At 44.2% G+C, this 20,107-nt stretch overlaps 1 protein-coding gene across 1 annotated transcript in view; it reads right to left on the bottom strand.

The window, feature by feature from the left end:
* Positions 1–4,646: 4,646 nt before the first annotated feature.
* The window catches only part of LOC126161526 (UDP-glucosyltransferase 2-like), a 39,040-nt gene continuing 23,579 nt past the window's right edge, over positions 4,647–20,107 (bottom strand). Inside the window, exons 6-7 of the mRNA XM_049917446.1 lie at positions 10,976–11,195; positions 4,647–6,992 (exon numbers count right to left, since the gene is read on the bottom strand). Of these exons, the coding sequence (XP_049773403.1) occupies positions 6,713–6,992; positions 10,976–11,195 (500 nt within the window). The 3' untranslated portion in view covers positions 4,647–6,712. The remainder of the gene's footprint in view (positions 6,993–10,975; positions 11,196–20,107) is intronic.

Below are 20,107 nucleotides of genomic sequence, written 5' to 3'. Positions count from 1 at the left end.
CAGCAAGTCATCATTAGTCATTCGTTGGACTGACACTAGTCTGAGTTACCATCTTGTGAAGTGAATGCAACTCTTGGCTGCCTATCTCATCGCTTGCGAAAGTGTTTGTTCTCAGAGGTCGGTTCCTGGAGCACCGTCTGTGACTGGTCCTTGTGTTATATTATTGTATTATTTATTATAATACCTTGTAATGCCTACATTAAAGGTAATGTATGCCTAGTTAATAGTTCTGGTCGCCTTCTGAAATAAATATAGCAGTGTAAGGTTTGTCTTACATGGTTTACCATCACTTTATTTCACCCGTTTGGTGATCAGTTGCTTGTTTTTTGAAAATTAACCTTTGCTATTGTATTTTCTGTTTTGCAGCATGTTTCTAATTTTTTTAATGTAATTGCCGTTCCTGGCGTGTATGGCCTTCAGCCGTAATTGTGGTAATTTGCCTTAAAATTCTAATTTGATATTGGTATTTTTAGCAGTAAACCTAAAATCTTATTTACTGTCATGTCAGGCGTGTGATGCCTTCTGCCGTGTTTGTGGCTACTTACCTGTAATATTTTAATATTTGTAAGTTGTAAATTGCAGCGAGTTCTTAAACATTCTTAATTTATTGCCATTCTTGGCGTATAAGGCCTTCAGCCGTGATTACAGTGGCTTGTTTTTAGAACATTATCTGTTGTATCTATATTTTATGGTGATTTTCTAAATTGTTATGTACTGAAAACACTATTATTTTACACAGTTGTTCATTCCTTCGTTACTAGCGTGTGGTTTTTTATTTATTGTTGAGTCTGGAATTACTGGTTTAAAATAAATGTGTATAACTATAAAAGGCAACCAATAGTGGCTGACTTCGGTCTTGTCCACAATCGTAACCGTATCCTGCCTCCCCCTGACTACCAGGACTCAAATGGTAGCAGAGCGTGGTTACGATTGTAATATCGCTATTTCTGTTACTGTTAATTTCATTTGTTAAACTCTCTTAGTGTTGCACGATTTCTGCCTTTGGTATTGTGTTCTGTTTTAGGTGATCAACTCTGTAAAGGCGGTCAGGCAGTGCCCTGTGATCGGCCTATTGAGAAAGGACCGCCTCACTTATGAGCTGGCGATAAGACGCCAGCCTATAGAGGGTAGTGTTCTGGAGTTATCATCCCGCTTGCGCGTTACTGTTCTTCCGCCGGTTGACGTCACGCCGGATGTTGTAGGTGAGACAAAGGCAACCACTGAGGTTTTGTTTACACCTGTTAAGAGTCTTGAGGACAATCGGCTTTTTAGAGAGCACTCAATCTAGTGGCAGTCAGTTAGACAGGGTGCGGGCACAGCTGATACATTTAACCAACCGGATATCTGATTTAAGGGCATTAAGGTCAGAGTATCGTGATAAGGAATCAACCGCTGTATTGGGATCCTTGGTTAATAAATTGCAGTTTAAGGTTACATGTTTTGAGCTTGATGTGAAGTGGACGGAAGGGCAGGATTTGTTATCTTCCGGGCGGTGCGCTATCGAGCCCGAGAACAACGCCCTTATGTCCTCTGAGAGGTTAGCCGGGTCGTTTGCAAAATTGCCGAATCCCCTGGTGCATCTGTTGCGAGACATCACAGAATTAGCAATAGATCGATTCCAGCAAAATGAAAGGTTCTTGTGATTGTTGGTTCCCTTTGAGCAACACGCTGATGCATGTAATTTTGTATCCATTAACTAGAGGCATTTCATTGCAGCAGTTGAGGGAGCTTGTAATCAGCGAAAGATTGGCCGCAGGAGTTCGAAAACAGCTCGAGTGTCACTATATTTGGTAGATGCAGCAAGATAGGGAGGAGCTGAATCAATACGTGGAAAGGGTTAAGACGCCCTGTTTGGACTTGTTAGTCGACTTGCCAGACTTGCCACAACGGGAGTTAGTTTCAATTGTCCTCAGGGGAATGCGAGCGGCGGATAAGTCACATTTTGTTTTTCATGGTCGTCCCTCCACTTGGCAAGAACTACGTGCCGCCGTTGTAGCGATATCCGCGTTGCCGCTCTCGGACGATAGATAGCCTGAAGTTAAGGTTCAGCCCTTGGGCGTCACTGAGGGGAACTCCAAACTGCATACATCAGCTGAGTCTGCTAAAGGGGAATCGCGGTGTTGTTTCAGGTGCGGCCCAACAGGGCATTTAGTTCGTACTTGTATCTAGCCGCTGACACCCAGAGTCAGTAGATGCCACCCGGCTGGACAGCAACCACGGGGTCGAGCCTTTAAACTCTGGTGTGCCCGTGTCGCTGCTTGATCATCACCCCCTCTGCCTTATATTTGTTCTCGAGTAGGTGACGAACCTATTTGTGCGCTTTTGGATTCTGGTAGCTGCTTTACAGTGTTGAGCTTGGAATGAATTCTTGAATTTGGTCATCTTGCGAGACTTAGGCCGGTCCCTTTTTCAGGGCAGAGATGTTGGGTTACCAACGGGCAGGTGTTGCCTCTGCATGGTTGGGTCCGAGGGAGTATTTCGGTTGGGGATTTCTCGTGGCCCTTTTCTTTGGCCTTGGTTAAGGAGCTGCCTGTCGATTTGATTTAGGGATGTGATTTTATCGGTAAAACTGGTTTGGTCTTGGATTTTTTGGGGTACACCTTTTTCTTTAAGTTCGCTTCTTGTCAGAAATTTGGGTTCTGTGAGTGTACTAAACGAAAGGTGCATCGAGATGCGGGAATGCTGGCTGTTGCTGCTAAGGTTAGTGAGTTTGATCTCACCCATCTCTCTTCCCAGCAGGCCTCTGAACTAGGGGGTTTGTTGCAGAGGTTCCCAGAGCTTCTCTGTGATACACTGGGGTTGCTAATGCTCTTGACTACCATATTCGTGTGTCTGATCACTATCCCATCGGGCAGTCCCCATATCGTCTCTCACCGCCTAAGATGAAGATACTAAGGGGAAAGATCTCCAAAATGCTTGAACAGGAAGTTATTAGGCCTTCTACACCCGCTTATGCCTCCCCAGTATTCCTCGTCCCTAAGTCTCAGGAGCGACACTTTCGGCCTGTTATTGGTTACCGTCGCCTAGATAAGAAGGTTGTCCTCGAAACGGTTCCTTTACCTGATCTTCATAACTCTTTTACTTGGTTTTCCAGGGCTAATTGGTTTACTGTGCTCGACATGAATCAAGCCTATTATCAGGTTCCGTTATCCGAAGAATGTAAACATGTCACTGCATTTTGTGCTGATTGGAATCTGAATTTAATAGGGTCCCCTTTGATTTGGCTGCTGGAATAGCCGTCCTTACTCGTTTGCTGGATAATGTTCCTGGAGACTTGAAATTAGTCTGTGTTTACAATTACCTGTACGATTTGGTAATTTATAGTCGTTCGTTTCAAGAGCATTTGGAACATATCCAGTAAGTTTTTTGTAGGTTGCAGGGGGCTGATTTGACTGTTAAACCCAATAAGGTGACATTAGCCAGGCAGCAGGTATCCTTCTTAGGTCACCTAGTATCAGGCGAGAGTATTCACATCGATCAGGAGCTGACTAAGGCCTTGAGAGCCCTTCCGCCTCCCACTGATCAGCGAGGGATTGCCACGTCCATGGGGATGGCGAATTTTTTTGGGCGTTTTGTCTCTGATTTTGCTCAGTTGGTGGCTCCTTTAAATGAACTGCTTTGGAAACGGGTGCGTTTTGAATTGGGACGTGCCCAAGAGGCCGCGTTTGAGCACATTAAGGCAGCTTTAGCCAGTCCTCCGGTTCACGGAGTTCCTGATTTTAATAATAAATTTATTATCCAAACCGAGGTCGAATCCTGGAGCACCGTCTGTGACTGGTCCTTGTGTTATATTATTGTGTTATTTATTATAATACCTTGTAATGCCTACATTAAAGGTAATGTATGCCTAGTTAATAGTTCTGGTCGCCTTCTGAAATAAATATAGCAGTGTAAGGGTTGTCTTACATGGTTTACCATCACTATTTCACCAGTTTGGTGATCAGTTGCTTGTTTTTTGAAAATTAACCTTTGCTATTGTATTTTCTGTTTTGCAGCACGTTTCTAATTTTTTTAATGTAATTGCCGTTCCTGGCGTGTATGGCCTTCAGCCGTAATTGTGGTAATTTGCCTTAAAATTCTAATTTGATATTGGCATTTTTAGCAGTAAACCTAAAATCTTATTTACTGTCATGTCAGGCGTTTGATGCCTTCTGCCGTGTTTGTGGCTACTTATCTGTAATATTTTAATATTTGTAAGTTGTAAATTGCAGCGAGTTCTTAAACATTCTTAATTTATTGCCATTCTTGGCGTATAAGGCCTTCAGCCGTGATTTCAGTGGCTTGTTTTTAGAACATTATCTGTTGTATCTATATATTATGGTGATTTTCTAAAATGTTATGTACTGAAAACACTATTATTTTACACAGTTGTTCATTCCTTCATTACTAGCGTGTGGTTTTTTATTTATTATTGAATCTGGAATTACTGGTTTAAAATAAATGCGTATAACTATAAACGGCAATCAATAGTAACTGACTACAAGCCCCGTCCACAATTGTAACCAAATCCTGCCCGCCCCTGACTACCAGGCCTCAAACACATCACCCCAAACAAAACTGCTTAGCAAAAAAAAAAAAAAAAAAAAGGAGCAAAACGACACCTTGTGAGAAATATAGTATTTATTTCCTAATAATAAATACAGATACATTTAAACCTCATTGTCATATAGAAAACCGTCATATTGATGTAATATTTGTTAATGTTACATCTGAAAATTATTTTTGCCAAGTTGTTTCACACCAAATACCACTTTATTAAAAAATCGCCTAAAAATCTGTTTGTAAGTGATATCAGTCAGATTGTGATACAGCACTTACTGTCTACAGTAATATGGAATATCTTCTGTCACACTTAACGAAAAATATGTGCACATTAACATATGAAACACTGTGGCAAATGTCCAATAACTAAAAACAATGGGAATCAGGAAGGTTGAATGAAGAGATTAATAAGGCACTGAAGGGAAACAGACGTTTACAACAATCTTCTACCAGGGAACGTTTTAAAATGAAAGAAATTACAAACAGGAAAGAAACAAGGCGGACAGTATGCCGTCATGCCCATCAGTAAAACTTAGTTCATTTATAAGTAACATATAACATAGTCTACATGGTAGACAGGAATATGCACACGACAGATTGGGACACTGAAGTAATGAGGAGAAAGACACAGCTGATTTATATGAAGAAGTATGAGACACACTCAAAAAATTGAAAAATTGGACCGGACAACATGCTAAACTGTATATTGCTACAACAGTGACTGTTACATCTTTTGAATGTTCTGGAATCAGAAAAAATCCTCAAAAACTGGATTTCAGTCAAATTCGTGCCATTTGTTAAGAAGAGGAATAAATTGATTGTAAGAGTTGTATAAAAATACAGGAATCATAAAAAGTGCAGATGTCACCTTGGACGAAGGCTTAAACGGATTCTACAAAGGTTGCTCATAATTTTATTCTGTATTTAGTAAGCAACAGATAATCGAGAAGTGCTGGCATTATGATTTCAAAATGCACATTGCTTTTTTGATTATACAAAAGCGATCAATAGAGTTTTAAAATAGAATCAGTGTGAAACACTTTCTGACAAAAGTTTTTCGTGCTATATCACTCAAGGTATAAAACATATGTAGAATTAGATCCCATTTCAGTAGACAATAATACTGATGAGGCTAATAAAACGATAAAAATCAACAAACACGCTACATCAGACTCCGCTCTCTCTCCAGTATTATTCACTTTATTCGTTGACAAAATGGTCTGAGAATGATAATCAGAGGACACCACTTAGATTCAGCAACGTTCTCCAGAAGACTGTAAGTAGAAGGAAATCATTCATTTGAGGAGAACCGCGTTTTGATTTAGTATGTAGCATGCTGCTGACGTACTGCGTTGGAGAAACACAAATTAAATTCTACAAAACAATGTCTATACCAGCTCTGACACACAGGGGAGAGACAAGGCTGCTAAAATGCAAATTTTAATTACAGAACAAGCAGAAATAAAATATTGTTAAGAGCTCCTTTGAGAGAGATCACACAAGAACTAATTTTTTTGGAAAAGAACCAGAGATTCATGCTGTAATGTTACAGTAAGGTTAGGGTATAACATCCACTGACGATGACTCCTTTAGAGACAGTGTATACGCTCAAAAACGGGAAGACTGGTAAAGGAAACTGGTCACGCCTCTTCAGGGAACTATTAACTATTGTCTTAAAGGATTTAGGAAAATCACTAAAACCCACCATCCTCCAAATTACAGTCTAGTGTCTTACCACTGCAAGACATGGTTAGTAATGTATATCAGAATAAATAGTTCAAACATGTGACGAGAAAAGAACGAAGGAAGGAAGGTAGGTTAGGGTTTAATGTCTCGTCGATATCGAGGTCATTAGAGATCAATGAGAATCAATCAAGAATATGTACCAAAATTCCAGAATGAACATTGACGCTACAGTGGAATATGTTTACCAAAATAAGCTATACACTAAACTCTTTCAGACATATGCAGTGTGTGACGTTCCAGAAACAGGCGTAATTTTAAAATAAAGCCTACCAGGTGTCCCAACGCGTCAACATAATTGTGATGACGACAATTTCCCGTTATTCTTTGCTGAAAATGTCTCGTGAAGGTTTGACGTGTAGAAAAGTCTTAGCGAGCTTGGATGTATATCACAGATACGCTTTTCAGTAGCTGTGCATCAGCAGATCTACTCGGTTTTGAATTTCACTCTAAATTCAGAGAGGAACTGGACAAGTCGCCGAGTAGACAGGTACAGCAGATAGGCTCCAATGGCGGTCACCAGAAGGACGAAAGCGATGACGTCCAGCAGTAGCCGCTGCCACCAGTGCAGATCGAGGGCTGCACTGCGCAAGTGCGGGGCCCCCTTGTGACGTATCACGTACTCCAGCCACCACACTGCGCGCTCTACAGAGTCTGCCTTGTGCTCGCGGAATATTGATGACAAAGTCCTCATGTTTTCCTTGTACCTAGAGAAACAAAAGCACAAAATCATACATTATAGCGTACTATTACTTGAGAAACGGTAGAGAATGAGCAACACAAAAGTCCAGCTACTCACACAAAATTTTAATATCAAATATTATATTATGTTAATGCAATACATGTGATACAAATTACACTACTGCCCATTAAAATTGCTACACCAAGAAGAAATGCAGATGATAAACGGGTATTCATTGGACAAATATATTATACTATATATATGTATATATTATATATACGTAATTTGGGTGCATAGATCCTGAGAAATCAGTACCCAGAACAACCACCTCTGGCCGTAATAACGGCCTTGATACGCCTGGGCATTGAGTCAAACAGAGCTTGGATGGCGTGTACAGGTACAACTGCCCATGCAGCTTCAACACGATACCACAGTCCATCAAGAGTAGTGAATGGCGTATTGTGACGAGCCACTTGCTCGGCCACCATTGACTAGACGTTTTCAATTGGTGAGAGATCTGCAGAATGTGCTGGCCAGGGCAGCAGTCGAACATTTTCTGTATCCAGAAAGGCCCGTACAGGTCCTGCAACATGCGGTCGTGCATTATCCTGCTGAAATGTAGGATTTCGCAGGGATCGAATGAAGGGGTAGAGCCACGGGTCGTAACACATCTGAAATGTAACGTCCACTGTTCAAAGTGCCGTCAATGCGAACAAGTGGTGACCGAGACGTGTAACCAATGGCACCCCATACCATCACGCCGGGTGATACGCCAGTATGGCGATGACAAATACACGCTTCCAATGTGCGTCCATCGCGATGTCGCCAAACACGGATGCGACCATCATGATGCTGTAAACAGAACCTGGATTCATCCGGAAAAATGACGTTTTGCCATTCGTGCACCCAGGTTCGTCGTTGAGTACACCATCGCAGGTGCTCCTGTCTGTGATGCAGCGTCAAGGGTAACCGCAGCCGTGGTCTCCGAGCTGATAGTCCATGCTGTTGCAAACGTCGTCGAACTGTTCGTGCAGATGGTTGTTGTTTTGCAAACGTCCCCATTTGTTGAATCAGGGATCGAGACGTGGCTGCAAGATCCGTTACAGCCATGCGCATAAGATGCCTGTCATCTCGACTGCTAGTGATACGAAGCTGTTGGGATCCTCATTGTATCTCGACCGACGCGAGCAGCAATGTCGCGATACGATAAACCGCAATTGCGATAGGCTCCAATCCGACCTTTATCGAAGTTGGAAACGTGATGGTACGCATTTCTTCTCCTTACACTAGGCATCAGAACAACGTTTCACCAGGCAACGCCGGTCAACTGCTGTTTGTGTATGAGAAATCGCTTGGAAACTTTCCTCATGTCTGCACGTTGTAGGTGTCGCCTCCGGCGCCAGCCTTGTGTGAATGCTCTGAAAAGCTAATCATTTGCATATCACAGCATCTTCTTCCTGTTGGTTAAATTTCGCGTCTGTAGCATGTCATCTTCGTGGTGTAGCAATTTTAATGGCCAGTTGTGTATGTAAATGAAGGTCGAAAGGGGAGGATGGAAAGGATACAGAAGGAACTAATGACATCAGCTGCATCAGGACTTCATGCAGAATCAGCACGATGAGTGAAACTGTGTGCCGACTGGAACTCGAACCTGGGATTGCCTGCTTATTACGTAGCTGCGTTTCTCGCTACTGTCCTCGGTTGACACACACTCCCATCTATCACCACCTATCCTGATATCCTCACCACTCGTCCATGTCCTCCATGCTCGCTAATTTTAAATTCTCAAAAGAATAGATACAGCACTTCCATATACCTGATTCTCCTCGATGGGTAATTCATCCGCAACCTTCCAAGAGGATGCATTTTGTGTTCAACCGCCAGTGAAACCTGAAACTAACAGTCATGGGGTCTCGGATGGGAACAGCGGATGGGCGACTCTGGGTGGGAGTGTGGGTCAGTCAGGGAGTGTACCGAAATAGTCTGCACATTTGTGCTAAAGACTGTGTCCAGGAGGCGCAGCGGTTAATGCGACTGCGTAGTATGCTGGGAAACCTGGTTTCGAATCCCAGTCTGTCACTCATCGTTGCATTAAGTTCCGATGAAGTTGATATCATTAGTTCCCTTCTTTTTCTTTGTTTTCCCCACCCTCCACCTTCAATTACAGTACCAAGTATTCTGCTTCAGGAATAGTATTCACTTTGTGTAGGCAGACAAGTAGTGATAAAAGTCATGGGATAGCTATGTGCACATATACAGATGACGTTAGTATCGCGTACACAAGCAGTAAACTGACAATATATTGACAGAGCAGCCATTTGTACTCGGGTGATTCTGGTGAAAATGTTTCCGACGTTATTATGGCACACGACGGGAATTAACAGACTTTGTGTGCGGAACGGTAGTTGGAGCTGGAAGCGTGGGACACTACATTTAGGAAGTTAGGGAATTCAATATTCCGCGATCCACAGTGCCAAGGGTGTGCCTAGAATATCAAATTTAATGCATTACCTCTCACTAAGGACCACGCAGTGGCCGAAGGCCTTCACATATCGACCGAGAGCAGCGGCGTTTGCGTAGAGTTGTCGCGGCTAACAGACAAAAACCGCTTCGTGAAATAACCGCAGAAATCAATGTGGGACATACGAGGAGTGTACCCTTTAGGAAAGTGCGGTGAAATTTGGCGTTTGGCAGCAGACGACCGACTCGAGCGCCTTTGCTAACAGCACTACATCGCCAGCAGCGCCTCTCCTGGGCTCGTGACGATATGATTGGGTGCTAAACGACTGGAAAACCGAGATCTGGTCAGACGGGTCCCGGTTTCAATTGGTAAGAGCTGATGGTAGGGTTCGGGTGTGGCGCAGACCCCACGAAGCCACGGATCCAAGTTGTCAAAAAGGCAATGTGCAAGCTGGTGGTGGCTCCAAAATGGTGTAGGCTGTGGCCGGCCGGGGTGGCCGAGCGGTTCTAGGCGCTACAGTCTGGAACCGCGCGACCGCTACGGTCGCGGGTTCGAATCCTGCCTCGGGCATGGATGTGTGTGATGTCCTTAGGTTAGTTAGGTTTAAGTAGTTCTAAGTTCTAGGGGACTGATGACCTCAGATGTTAAGTCCCATTGTGCTCAGAGCCATTTGAAACATTTTTGAACCATTTGTAGGCTGTGTTTACGTGGAATGGGCTGGGTCCTCTGGTCCATCTGAACCGATTATTGGCTGGAAATAGCTGTGTTCAGCTACTTGGAGGCCAGAGGACGATCTAATTTTTTAATGACAGTATGCCAGCCACCGGACCACAATCGTTCGTAATTGATTTGAAGACGATTGTTGTCAGTTCAAGCAAATGATTTGGCCACCCAGATCACCCGACATGAAACCAGTCGAACATTTATGGGACATAATCGAGAGTCATTTTGTGCATAAAATCCTGCACCAGCAACACTTTCGCAATCACAGATGGCTGCAGCGGATGGCTCAGTATTTGTTCACGGTACCCCCAACAACTTGTTGAGTCAATAACACGTCGAGTTACTGCACTACACCGGGTAAAGGTGGTCCGGCAGAATGTTAGGTGACATCACGTGTCTTTTGTCACCTCAGTGTTTATCTTGGTAGCTGAAACGCTCAATTATAGCGGGTTGGTCAAGGTGCAACGGCCTTGCCGCAGTGGGTACACCGGTCCCTGTGAGATCACCGAAGTTAAGCGCTGTCGGGCGTGGCCGGCACTTGAATGGGTGACCACCCAGGCCGCCATGTGCTGTTGCCATTTTTCGGGATGCACTCAGCCTCATGATTTCAATTGAGGAGCTACACGACCAAATAGTAGCGGCTCCGGTCAAAGAAAACTATCATAACTACCGGGAGGGCGGTGTGCTGACCACACGCCCCTCCCATCTGCATCCCTAATGAGGAAGACACGGCGGTCGGATGGTACCGATGGGCCACTTGTGGCCTGAAGACGGAGTGTCGGTTGTCAAGGTAATGCAGCAAAATCACGTAAATTATGGCTTACTTGGGATCTTGCAGGGCAGTTCGTATGTCTCTCAGCAAGGTGTCCTTGGTGACGTCACTGTACTCCAGCCGTACGCCTATCCCCGCTTGCTGTATCTTGGCGGCGTTGTGCGCCTGGTCGGAGAAGAACGGGATGACGAGCAGCGGCACGGCGTGGTACGTGGCTTCGTTCAGACTCTGCAGGCCGCCTTGCATGATGAAAAGCCGCACGTTTGGATGGGCTGTAATAACAAAACAACAAAAACGTTACCAAAACATATTGCTTCAAATTCATCTCGTTTTTATTTGCTCACAGAAGACTCTGGCATTGTTCCCCTGGAAACGGGTGTAAGCTGCGCTGATTTTTATCTGTTTGATTAGTTTTTCTCGTGTTGCTGGTGATTGTATCACAGTGTCCAAACAGTGTCATGGTATATGCCGAAATTATTCCACTGCTTATATTGATAATATCGAAAGCCGTCAGTTCGTTGACAAATACTGAAGAATATACCATCCTACTATTCGATATATAGGTAGTTTAAAACGGGAGCAGGATTATACAGTTATTTTATGTTGATGTTAACACTCCTGGAGACGAAGAAAAATTTGAATTTCGCTGCACCCAAAGACGATTCTTAGGCACTTTATCTTGCTGGGTTGCTACTTTTTCAGGTCCTTTATCTGTTTTGTTTATTCCTTTAACCTTTTCCAGTATCTTCATGGAATGTTAACATATGTGTCTAAGTAATGAACACTTGATAGTACCAGTAATTGCAAAATTACAAGATATGAGAAAAATAAATTCAGATATACGTGGATTACACTTTATATTTTTAATATGTGACGAACATTACGCACAGTGGTAAACCATCGTGCTTGACCGTACGCTTGTGAGAACTATGCTTCATTTAATAATAACTAACCAGAATGAAATTTTCACTCTGAAGCAGAGTGTGCGGTGATATGAAACTTCCTGGCAGATTAAAACTGTATGCCGGATCGAGACTCAAACTCGGGACCTTCGCCTTTCGCGGGCAAGTGCTTTACCATCTGAGCTAGCGAAGCATTGCTCACGACTCGTCCTCACAGCTTCAATTCCGCCAGTACCTCTTCTCCTACTTTCCAAACATCACGGAAGCTCTCCTGCAACTTTTAAAACTAGCACTCCTGGAAGAAAGGATATTGCGGAGACACAGCCTGGGGAATGTTTCCAGAATGAAATTTTCACTCTGCTGTGGAGTGTGCACTGATATGAAACTTCCTGGCAGGTTAAAACTGTGCCCCATGTCTCCGCAATATCCTTTTTTCCAAGAGTGCTAGTTCTGCAAGGTTGCAGGAGAGCTTCGGTGAAGTTTGGAAGGTAGGAGACGAGATACTGGCGGAATTGAAACTGTGATGGCGAGTCGAGACTCGTGCTTGGGTAGCTGAGATGGTAGAACACTTGCCTGCGAAAGGCGAATGTCCCGAGTTTGAGTCTAGGTCTGGCACACAGTTTTAACCTGACAGGAAGTTTCAATAATTAGCCACTCTAATAAACCCAGAAAAAGTTTCAAGAAGCCAAGATCGCTATTAATGTATTTATTTTGATAGCCAGTTTATATCTACTGCGTTACCAACACTTGATCATGAGTACTTGTCAAGGGTACAGTTACATGTGTAGCCACTTTAATAGGCGACGCGCCGAACGCTCGAATTACTTGTTCGTTTGTAACCTCAGTTGCGGTCTGTTCACTTTTCAACCGTTATTTGTGCAATTTTGTCAACAGCCACCAGTATTCAGCAATAGACGAAACACTAAAAAGAATGAGCCTTTTTTTTGTAACTACGTATCTTCTACGTATTTTCTTATCCATTTTCATTCATTCGCCAAGGCTAAGAACAGTATCGACTACTGAGGTTTCTGTCAGTTATGCAATATTAATTTGTTCTGACTGTCCGCACAGCTGTCCCTCCTTTTCCGCAGCACAATACGGTGCAGAAGGGGCGTCATCGTCAGGTAAGAAGTTAATTTGGCTGTGGTATAGACTGCTCTCATTGGTAACGACAGATAGTACATAGGGGCGAAATTTGTATGCTCAGTGCATAAATACTACGAGGGATGTTCAGTAATGAGTGGCACTCATATCCTAGAAACTAAGTTTCAAAAGTTTTTAAATTCATACTTTTCTTATCCTTAGTATACTCCCCACCGAATGTGATGCAGCTGTCCCACCTATATTGCGACTCGTGGAAGACTTGGTGCAGGCCGTTTTTTGTTCTGCACTCCGAACTCGCCTCTAAAACTTTCACTGCCAGGATCCCATAGTCAAATCAACGACCCATAAGACCCTTTTAGTAGCGACGTAGGGAAGGATGTCGCACGGTGTCAGTTCCGCATTGTAAGCTGGATGTGGTATCACGGAAATACCTTTTCCTAGTTTCGGCAAGGAGAGGCGTCGCACTATCCCGATGAAGCTTCCATCGCCCGACAAGTTCTTACCTCTTCTCTGGAATCTGATCCTTTTATCAGTTGGGTCAAGACCTGTCTGTATATGCTGCAGTGGATGCACACTCTGACTTCCTGTAAATGCGATTTTTTCTGGGCTAATTGTTCATGTGGACCCATTCAGTGTTACTTTGTTCATTTCTTGGTTATAACAGTACACCGACGTTTCATGTAGCGATGATGTTTTGCCACAACGCACCTTCCTGATCTTCAGCTCACTGTTACCAGTAATAGCTCACTTGAACACGATCATACTTTTTCTTCGTAGTAAGTGGCCGTGGTACTTAGCGAGCGCCGGCCGCTGTGGCCGAGCGGTTCCAGGCGCTTCAGTCTGGAACCGCGCGACCGCTACGGTCGCAGGTTCGAATCCTGCTTCGGGCATAGATGTGTGTGATGTCCGGTTTAGGTTTAAGTAGTTCTAAGTTCTAGGGGACTGATGACCTCAGATGTTAAGTCCCATAGTGCTCAGAGCCATTTGAACTTAGGGAGACTTACGCAAATGATCCTTTAAAACTGTTGAAGACTCCAGCTGATATCGTTATAATTCGTGCGAGTTGTGGGACAATAAGAGATGTACCATTGTGGTAATGGCGATACCAGTACTGAATGTTGTCTCTGTCTCTGTAAAGGGCGTGATAGGCGCTCCTTCTCTTTGCAATTCGCACATTTCCCGGCCACATTGAAACATCTTGTTCCAACGAACAAGGTCGACGGCATGTGGCTGACTCACCAAACGCTGTCTTTCGATCGTCACAGATTAGAGAAGCATTTTTGCTGAGGTAGTCTCAAAATTTTGTCGCGAAGCGCTGCTCACCAAACTCTGACAAGTTCGAGTTTTAAGGGCGCCAAAACTTCACAGCCACTTCAGTTCAGAGCCGCAACTCAACTATAAGAGCAGGAGGAACGACGAAGTGGTCTCAGAATAGAGAGTATACAGAAAAAGGAGCAGAAGGCAGCCCCTTTGATTTGTATGAAGTCAAGCGTTTTGCTCGGTGCCTTATTAAAACCGGTTAAAAGCGGAACGATAGCTGCTTACTAATACGGTTAGAAATTGACATTTTTACGAAACGGAACTAATCTAACCGACTAAATGAAAAATTTTATGAAAGGAGACACTAATGAAACAAGTTGTGACAAATCTTTAGTGAAAACCTGATCACAACTCCTTCATTGATTACTGGTTTCAGCTCATTAACGAGTCATCTTCAGTTCAATAAAAATAACTACTTAACCCTTAACGTCCCAGTGCAGTCCCACAGACCGCTAACGTTTATCATTACTTTGTTGCTAATGCCCAGAGAGAGGATAGAAGATTACTTTGTTGTCTGGTTGTTCTTTCCGAAGCACTGTGGTTCTACACTGCTAACAGTCTGTGAGACCAGACCGCCCATGGGACTTTGCGTTATGAATTCCATAGCCAGGTCTTCGTATCAGTATAATGATGGCCGCCCCACTTGCACCAGGGAAGAACAGCATTCTGTTATTCGGTTTATGAGTAGTGAAGGTGTGAAACCTATTGAAATTCATCGACGTATGAAGGTTCCGTACGGTGATGCATGTTTGTCACAGTAGCAAGTCTACGAATGGAGTAGGAAGTTCGCAAATGGTTTGACTTCAGTGGAAGATGCTCCTCGTCCAGGTCAAGCACAACGAGTTCTGACTCCACAGAATATTGCAGCAGTTGAAGCCATAGTGAAGGAAAACAGCCGAGTGACACTGAATGACATTGCAGCATGTTTACAGATTAGTCATGAGTCAGCACATCACATTGTGCATGATGTGCTCCAGTTTCACAAAGAGTCTGCAAGATGGGTGCCACAGCAGCTGACTCCTGAAATGAGAGAATGACGTGTTGATGCCTGTGAAGAACTTCTTCGGCGCTTTGAACGAGAAGGTGATGGGTTCCTTGCAAGAATCGTTACTGGGGACGAAACCTGGGTTCACTTCCATCAACCGGAAACGAAGAGAGCGAGCAAGGAATGGCGCCATTCCTCATCACCAAAACTATAGAAGTTTCGAACAGAGCCATCAGCAAGGAAGGTTATGCTGACTCTCTTTTGGGAGGAAAAAGGCGTCATTTTGGAGCATTACATGCCTAGAGGGACCACTGTCACCAGTGCATCATACACAGATCTTCTAAATAATCATCTGCGGCCTGCAATCAAATCAAGCAGGTGTCCTTTTGCAACATGACAATGCAAGGCCCCACACTGCCCGTACAACAGTTGCAACAATCATAGACCTGAATTTTGAGTGTATTCCTCATCCACCATACTCACCAGACCTTGCCCCAAGTGATTTCTATATGTTTGGACCACTCAAAGACGCAGTGGGAAGAAAGAAGTTCTGTTCTGATGAAGAGGTACACCACGCGGTGCATGAGTGGTTGCGCAGAGTACCAAAAGAATTTTCTACTAAAGGAATTTATGCACTTTGTAAGCGCTGGAGGACTTGCATTGAGCGTAGGGGAGATTATGTTGAAAAGCTATACAGCTTTGTACCACTTCTGACCAATAAATAATATTTAAAAATATATTTAAGGTTTTCATTAGACCCACCCTCGTATATTGAAAAACGACTTTCGCGGGTATGAATGTGAGGAAGAGGCTCATGAAAGTAAATATTATGAAACATTGTAAAACGTAAGCAAATATTATTTTCAACACGAACTTACTTTTTTTGGTTTTTTTCTTTTTTTTAATGGACACCTCGTATTATTCGTTATGTAATCAATAACATGAAAAATCACGAAAAGAATGGCGTTGGTGGCATCGCAATATGTCAGTTTCCTAGAAAACGCAAAGAGAAGTTGACGCTTAAAATAAACAAAACGCGCCGCTATTGCACATCCTGAGATGCGAGCGTAAACCCCACGTTGCTCGTAATTGCGATGTGATTGACATAGGTAGTCTTGCTCTCACTGATGGCATGAGGTCCGAAAGTAGTAATAGGGTTTACTTCCACAAATACTGATATGTACATAACGGTTTCCCCCACTTGCGTATGCTATTTATCTACATACACACTACGGTACGGTACCAGTCTGTACTAAACCAGCAATTCGCAAATCGACGGATACGACTGGGCAGTCCTGTTCAGAGATTTCCAGCGCTGTCTCCGGACCTCATCCCCATGAACTTCTTTGTCTGACGACAACTCAAAAATGTGGTGTACCAGAAGTTTCAAAACACAAAGGACGTATGCTGAAATAACACCAGAAACACTGACAGAGGTGAGTCGATCTGTATTGGAGCTGGTACAGCGGTGTTGTCATATGAATGGCGATCTCTTTGAACATACGACGCAGCGTTTCTGCTGTGAAAAATGTGACTGCATACCGGCGTACATTTTGTGTGTTTGTGAGAAGACGAATGTTTGTGGTACATTTATGAAATCGTTTGATCATGTGCAAAAGTTCAATTGTAACGTAACCATTAAAATTGTTCAGTAACGTGACTTGTACGTGCCACGTATCATTATGCATTTGATGTACAACTAGCATTTACCTCTCTGTTAGATCATTGGTTAGTCATTAATTATGTTTACTCTTACCGGTGATATCCGTATTTCCTAACCGTTTTGTCCATACTAGTACTGTAGCAAGGATCAATAAAGCACGAACGAGTAAACACTTTTCTGTTTATATGTGACTGGACATTTGTAGTGTTTCCAGTAAACAGCAATAAGTGCAGCGTATGTTGGATGGTAGTACGTCAATCATATCGCGATTGCGTGCTGGTAGGGTTCACGCTTGCGTCTCGGGATGTGCAATAGCTGCGCGTTTCGCGTCAGCTACGCTTTGCAATATCTCTGGATGTGAATAACGTATTGCGATGCAACCAACGCCATTGTTTTTGGGACTTTTCATGTCACTCAATGCGTAAGAAATAATATGGGGTGTCCATTTACAAAAACGTATGTTGAAAATAATAGTTGGTTACGTTTTAGACTATCTCATAATATTTACTTTCATGAGCCCCTGCCTTACATACCTGCGGAAGTCGTTTTTGAATATCTGTTGTTCCTCCACAGATATTTGCGCTGAAGCGTTTAAGTGGGGCCACCCTGTGTAAGCTCTGTCACACTCAACCTCTAAGTATGGAACTCTATATAAAAACCATAAGAAAAAAAAATCTCCCTTACATTCAACAATTTTTTATATTTTAGGGACTATTTCCTTAAAATCCATGGTGATGGTAAGTTCCCATGGGACCAAACTGCTGAGGTCATTGGTACCTAGGCTTACACACTACTTAATCTAACTCAAACTAACTTACGCTAAGATCAATACACAAACACCCGTGCCCGAGGGCGGACTCGAACCTCCGACGGGGAGAGCCGCGAGAACCGTGGCAACGCGCCTGAGACCGCGCAGCTACCCCACGCGGCTAAAAGCCATGTGTTTTTATTTCCCTATTAGTAAATAATTTTGTAGGTCATCTTATTTCTGCAGCCAAATGTGTAGCATGTTCCGCATATAAGAGACAGGGTAAAATAGTGTCTCTCTCTCTATTGGAATACTTGCTTCAAACTGGACTTCACGTGATTCTGATAAACTGGCAGACTTCCTCACACATCTCAACTCCAGACACGAGAATATTAAGTTCACTACGGAGATCGAAACGGATGGGATGCTCCCTTTCCTAGATGTTTTGATTGGGAGACGAGCTGACGGCACTTTGGGCCACAGCGTGTATAGGAAGAAGACGCACACCGATTTGAACCTACATGCGGATAGCTGCCACCACCCGGCACAAAAGAATGGCGTGCTCAAAACTCTTGTACACAGAGCTCACACCATCTCCGACAGGGACAGTCTCCAACAAGAATTGGACCATCTGAAGACCGTGTTGCGGAGGAACGGTTACAGGGAAAGGCAAATTCGGAAGGCCCTACATCCCACACCTGCAGCACCGGCGGAAACTGCGGATGAACCTCAGGAGGAGGCGGCCTTGGCTATTATTCCGTTTTGTGGGGCCTTATCCGGAAAAATTGGACGCATTTTGCGTAAACACCAAGTGAAAACCGTCTTCCGTCCTCCAAGCAAAACCAAGAGCCTTCTTGGTAGTGTCAATGACAACCTTGGTCTACGTAAATCAGGGGTTTATCAGATACCTTGCCAATGCGGTAGTGTATCCATGGGCAGACTATTCGTACCACTGAGGACCGATGCCGAGAAGATCAACGGCACACTAGACTGCAACAACCCAGTTAGTCGGCAATCGCTGAGCATTGCCTGTCGGAACTCCACAGCATGGATTATGACCAAACAAAAGTCCTGACACGAACTTCCAAATACTGGGACTGTGTCATCAAAGAAGTCATAGAGATCAGAGTAAGGGAGCCACAACTAAATCGTGACAGCAGTTAGATCCTTAGCAAGGCGTGGGAACCCGCGATCACCAGGATTAAGAAGAAAAAGGATATTTCCCAGAGAGTACCGACTTCGGGGGAGGAGGGAAGAATAACGAGAGCGGTGCCGGCAGACCCTCCTGAACGAGAAGACCTAGAACGCAGCGCCCAGACGGCGGGAGAACGGACGCTGGCGCGGACCGCACCTACTCATAGGAAGCGCCTGAGGGAGGAGCGGGAGGGGGATTGTCCTATACATACATGGCGCCGGCCCACCGCCGGTCAGTACATCAGCGCACCTGATGATGGCAACGTGGTGGATTGCCGAAATATTATGTCCTATGCACACTCATATCAGGCTGTTCACCCGAGATTTATTTCGTCGTGGACTTTACGTACTCGTATCGCCGAGGTCCAAGTATCAGTAACACTGTTGCATGACCACTATATCTCGTGCAGGGGTGCGTTGATATTGTGACTGTTCGTGTACCACTCGGAGGGTCAACCCTAACGCTGTTTGTAAACATACAAACAATTAGCATGAGTGCTAAGCACGGGTAGAACGCCGCACTCGAATGAATTACAGTGTTTCAGCATTAAATAAAGTACCAGCAAGGACGCATTAGAGACGTCTGTGGAACAGTGGAGTGAACATCATCATGCAACGAAGGATAGTCGCAGTAAGTGATCGGTTCTACACCATCACGTAACGAGCAGAAGTGTTGTCTACGAGGGAAAGTGTTGGACACCTGCACTGAACTCAAACTGATCTGGTGCGGTCACGGAATCGCTTCTAATTGACAGGTAGTGTTGAGGACTTACACCGCACAGGCTGCCCACGTTCGGTAAGTGCGCAAGATGAAAGATACACTACTGGCCATTAAAATTGCTACACCACCAAGATGACGTGCGACAGACGCGAAATTTAACCGACAGGAAGAAGATGCACTGATCTGCAAATGATTCGCTTTTCAGAGCATTCACACAAGGTTGGCGTCGGTGGCGACACCTACAACGTGCTGACATGAGGAAAGTTTCCAAACAGCAGTTGACCGGCGTAGCCTGGTGAAACGTTGTTGTTGTGCCACGTGTAAGGAGGAGAAATGCGTACCGTCACGTTTCCGACTTTGATAAAGATCGGATTGTAGCCTATTGCTGCTCGCGTTGGTCGAGATGCGTTGACTGTTACAGAATATGGAATCGGTGGGTTCAGGAGGGCAATACGGAACGCCGTGCTGGATCCCAACGGCCTCGTATCACTAGCAGTCGAGATGACAGGCATCTTATCCGCATGGCTGTAACGGATCGTGCAGCCAC

The sequence above is a fragment of the Schistocerca cancellata genome, chromosome 2 (assembly GCF_023864275.1).
Source record: "Schistocerca cancellata isolate TAMUIC-IGC-003103 chromosome 2, iqSchCanc2.1, whole genome shotgun sequence".
In the NCBI taxonomy this organism is placed as follows: Eukaryota; Metazoa; Arthropoda; class Insecta; order Orthoptera; family Acrididae; genus Schistocerca; species Schistocerca cancellata.
Note: the sequence above shows the minus strand (reverse complement) of the source record. Positions and strands in the feature narration are given on the sequence as shown.